This window comes from Poecilia formosa, unplaced genomic scaffold (genome assembly GCF_000485575.1).
Source record: "Poecilia formosa unplaced genomic scaffold, Poecilia_formosa-5.1.2 Scaffold343, whole genome shotgun sequence".
Lineage (NCBI taxonomy): Eukaryota > Metazoa > Chordata > Actinopteri > Cyprinodontiformes > Poeciliidae > Poecilia > Poecilia formosa.
The window spans coordinates 483928-488513 of NW_006800282.1; the positions used below are offsets into that span (position 1 = coordinate 483928).

The following is a 4586-nucleotide window of genomic DNA, read 5'->3' on the forward strand; positions in this document are numbered from 1 at the left end:
GAGAGGCAGGGTCACCCTGGACAAGTCACCAGTCTGTCGCAGGGCAATACATGATTTAAGTAATCTTTAATATTATGAAAATTTGCATACCAGCTTTTGCTGTTACAATGAATAATGTAATATATTATAATATTTAAGGCACTAAAATTGAAAAACTTTCCAGTTGATCCTGGTTGTTGCCTTTCAAAGGTGATACTAAGAGCTGAAACTTAAAGTGAATAGAAATTCTCTTAAATCATCCTATAGTTTCCCAGAGGCAATAAACATGGAATCTCAGTCCTCTTCCAACTCACCCTTTTCCACCTGCTTTCCATCAGGGACCAATCTATGGTAACATGAACAAGCCACTACAATGGATTGGGAATCTATTGTCTTTGCAGCCATATGGAACCACTTTAATGATACTTTTTGTGCTATAACAAAAAATGCTTTCAGAAATCTGCATTTTCACTTATCTGTTAATTAAAATTAAATGCTCTTGTGCTTACTAAGGTTTCCTATGCAATCAGACCAGTTTTTAGGTTTATTAAATGTCTAAGACTGAGTAGTTCTCAGAAACAGCCTGACTCTTGTCTTACCATCTTTGCCTCAGGAAAATTGTCACATAAAATCTGCAAAAAAGTACTCACTCCCTGAATGTTGTCTTGTGCTCTCTTTCCATGAATGATGCAATTGCTGTGCACACAGTCAGGTATTATATATTGAACAATGCATTATTTTTATGAAAGTTCTTCCTTTAAAGTCAATAAAAAGCAACATTTTCACATAATCTGTAGGCAGGCAGATCTGTATTTTTCTTTAAGTTTTCTTAGCCTATTTAACAGTATTTGGACATGAAATACTGTTTTGGATTAACAAAACAGCAATCCATGTCATGAAATAGGGAAGAGAGAGAAGGAGAAGACATGTTGTAAATGGTCTGAGACCAGGAATCAAACCCAAGACCACCGCAATGAGGACTACAACCCACATCACTGTCTGCTTTCACCTAAAAGTCTAACTTTCTGCTGTTCTCATACTTGAAGCAATTTTATATTTGAGTTTCCTTTTTTTGACAAAACCTTCTACCACACGAGGTTAAAAAAGTGAACAGTTGAGTTTTTAGTTTAGAGCACTTGACACTAGTGAAGAAGATGTCTTTTTGTGTTGCAGTGCACCATGTTTAATGCTATGGGGACATCACAAAAACCGTCCAGGCATCAGAACATGTCACCTCAAGGCTCTAGTTCCAGTGACTCAAAAACAATTCACATCGGTGAAGAAGTCAAGATAGCAGTGAACCTCTCTTTGGAGAGGTTTCGTTACAGTGATGAAAAAGGTACCAACAAAAACTTCCATCATTCATCTCTTTGCGCAAACAGCGCTCTGTTTACTTATGTGTTTTTCATAAGAAACTCTAAGGTACAAGTTAAAGTCAGTTTTCAATAGGATGTTGCACCTTAAGTCAACTTTAGGAGCTACGATTCAAAGTTATCCTGGACTCTGCCATCATTAACCTGCACTAATCTTACTTCTTTTTGTGAATGTTGCAAGTATGTTCTGTGTCTATTATTAAGAGATATTACTCAGGCTGCACAATATTAGAAAAACTTTAAGTAATGTTAGAAAAGCGCACACGTCTCTTTTCCACTGCCTGAAGTTAAATCAGACCCATCCTATCTTATTTTAGAGAGGATGGGTCTGACACTGACACTTTGCGACTCTGTTTAGTTAGAATTATCCAAACTATTGTTTACTACTGTCTGTCGCTTGGTGTAGTATTTTACTTTACTGGTTGTGATTGGTTGATATTTATCCAAGTCAATACAGTATTTGCAAGGAATACTCTGAATGAAAAAACAATCTTTGATTGACAGTTGTGGTTCATATACATTAACTTGATCAAGTTTCAGAGCAGACACACAGCTGATCATGTGACAGAACACATATTGAGCAAACGTGTGTGAGGTGGCTGCCTGCACATCATTTCTTCTTCAACAGGACATGTGCATGTATCAGTCTCAAAGCATACTTTACGTCAACTTCTAAAAATGTGAATACATATTGAAATATATTTGTGGTTCACATTGAGCTTCCAGAGCAAGAGCTGTGGCTTTTATGAGTGATGCTTACCTTGCTGCAGTATTTTCTGAAAATGAGCCCTCACAGATGGTCGTGTAAATACCAACAGAGGTGGACCTGCTATTGGAACACCTTGAATATCATAAAGTTTGAATGAAAGATGTGTGATCCATGCAGAGGAACAAAACCTCAGAGATTCAGCTGCGAGGCCACAAATGTGCAGAAGCGTGGACGTTGTATTTGGTCTGCACCCTTGGCTTTGCTCCCAGTTCAATACATCAACTATAAACTCATCTTTTCTGTGAATGTTACTGGTGTACAAAAAAACATATTTAAAGGGCGCTATTATGTGTTTTTCAGTCACATGGTGTCATACTCAAGTAAGTCTGTTACTTTAGTCGTCATAAAAATGCTATTTACATTTATCAAGTCTTACTTAAAAGGAATTTGACTTCATAATTGAATGCCTTGAAATTGGGTTTCTGCTTTTTTTAAAAACTCCTGCTCTTTCTGACACTGCCTTCAGGAAGACATCACAACATTCTCTATTAACCCTATAACAACATTTTTACCAGCATTGCACTGAGAAGTATCATAATTACTTGATTGTGCTATAAAATGGCACTTTGGCTGGAAGACACATAATACTGCCCCTTTAACATTTGTTTTCCTTTTTCATTTTTGGCTTGATATAAAAAGACGTTTTTGGTAGAACAAAAGATGGTTGATTTCACCATCATACTCTTGTAAGCTTCAGGAGTCAAGTTTTATGTGGAGTATGCTAACGTTTACCTTTTCTGCTTTTGGTGGAACAGAGATGGAATTCCCATCCTCACTGTCCAGCACTGAGCGGGCCTTTGTTCATCGACTGGCCCAGTCCCTGGGCTACATTTCCAAAAGCAAAGGGTGAGTTCAACTATTCAACATCTTTGAGCTCCTGATGGGAAATTTTAGGGCTGTTGAAAACTATTATTTTAGCACTTTAGTACTTTATAGATTATTCTGATGATTACTTGAGTAATCACATAAAAATTTGATCAAATAAAATATTGGTGAATTCTACCACAACAGCATATATATATATATATATATATATATATATATATATATATATATATATATATATATATATATATATATATATATATATATATATATATATATATGAGCGTATGTACGTACAATGTAATAAATATGAATGTTTTTATTTGACTTTTTCAGAAAAGGCTCCAGTCGTTTTCTGACAGTCAGGAAGAGAGATGTTTCAGACAAACCTCGGCCCAGTACATCTCTCGATCTGTGCCCCAGCTCCTTATATTTCATTCGCAGCCTACTGCAGAGATTTCCCACCAGCAAGAAGGAACGTGCAGACATGCATCCCAACATCAAAAGTGGCATGTCTCTGGCTACAGAAACTAGTGATTATCTGTGTGTGTGTGTGTGTGTGTGTGTGTGTGTGTGTGTGTGTCTATATTTGATGTTGTGGAGGGCACTGTACAGAGATGAGAGGAGAGTAAAATGCACCTTGGATTTGGAGTTGGACAGAGGACTTTAACCTTGTCCTCTGTTCAACACCAACATATAACTGGAAAACCTTAAACAAATTTGGATTATTTGGCAGGCAGTGTAACTCAACTCATGTATAATGTGTTTGGTCACATAGTATCTGATGTGTCATGTTTTGCTCTTCTTTTAGATAGTGGCTTTGACAGGAACAGAGCAAGTGGGCGTCTAAACAATGGCATTCCTATGGTTCCTAGGAAGAGGGCACCATCAGAACTGGACATTTTTCGAAGCTCCCTGCCTGTGCATGAGCACCAGGAGGAAATTGTCCGACTGATCAGAGAAAACAGGGTGGTACTTGTTTTGGGAGAGACTGGCTCTGGAAAAACTACACAGGTGAGTGTTGATGCAGGTGGATTTAGACGATCAGTAAAGTTTTCTATTTGGCTTATCTTCTCCCCTCAAAATCTTCCTATATTTGACATTCATCTGTTTCTTTTCATTGAAAGCTTTTTGTCCTGGAGCACCAGTTTTAAGTTTCCACTCATATGACAGATGATCAGGTTTTTCTCTAGTATAGAAACTGTTCAAAACTAGTCTTTGCAAACCAATAGATGTTTTCAAGTTAAATGAATCTGTATTTTTATCTACTGTATTTTCCGCACTATAAGGCGCACCGGATTATAAGGCGCATAGAATAGACGCTACAGTAGAGGCGGGAGTTACGTTATGCATCCACTAGATGGAGCTGCACTAAAGAGAATGTCAACAAAACAGTCTGACTCCGGTTGGCGAGGAGAGCCTTCTGCGACTGGGCCGGAATGTGCCCGGACAATGGTCACCCTTCTCCGTTCGCGCACAGCATGTTCATGGAGAATGTGGTGCTAAATGACCTGCAGACGACCTGATTCTAGACGGTCGGTAGGCAGATAGGTCAGTCAAACTTTATTAATAGATTACAAACCAGTGTTCTGACAATACAGAACTGTACCCATTTTTGATGTTTTACATTTTTCTGTTTG

At 37.8% G+C, this 4586-nt stretch overlaps 1 protein-coding gene across 2 annotated transcripts in view; it reads left to right on the top strand.

The window, feature by feature from the left end:
• ythdc2 (YTH domain containing 2) overlaps nt 1-4586 on the top strand; it is a 43776-nt gene that overhangs the window by 2754 nt on the left and 36436 nt on the right. The window contains exons 2-5 of one of the 2 annotated variants that reach the window (XM_007574062.2): nt 1153-1318; nt 2877-2967; nt 3283-3479; nt 3758-3960. In XM_007574062.2, coding sequence (XP_007574124.1) covers nt 1159-1318; nt 2877-2967; nt 3283-3479; nt 3758-3960 — 651 coding nt within the window. In that variant the 5' untranslated portion in view covers nt 1153-1158. The remainder of the gene's footprint in view (nt 1-1152; nt 1319-2876; nt 2968-3282; nt 3480-3757; nt 3961-4586) is intronic. The other variant, XM_007574063.2, reaches the window with a different exon arrangement.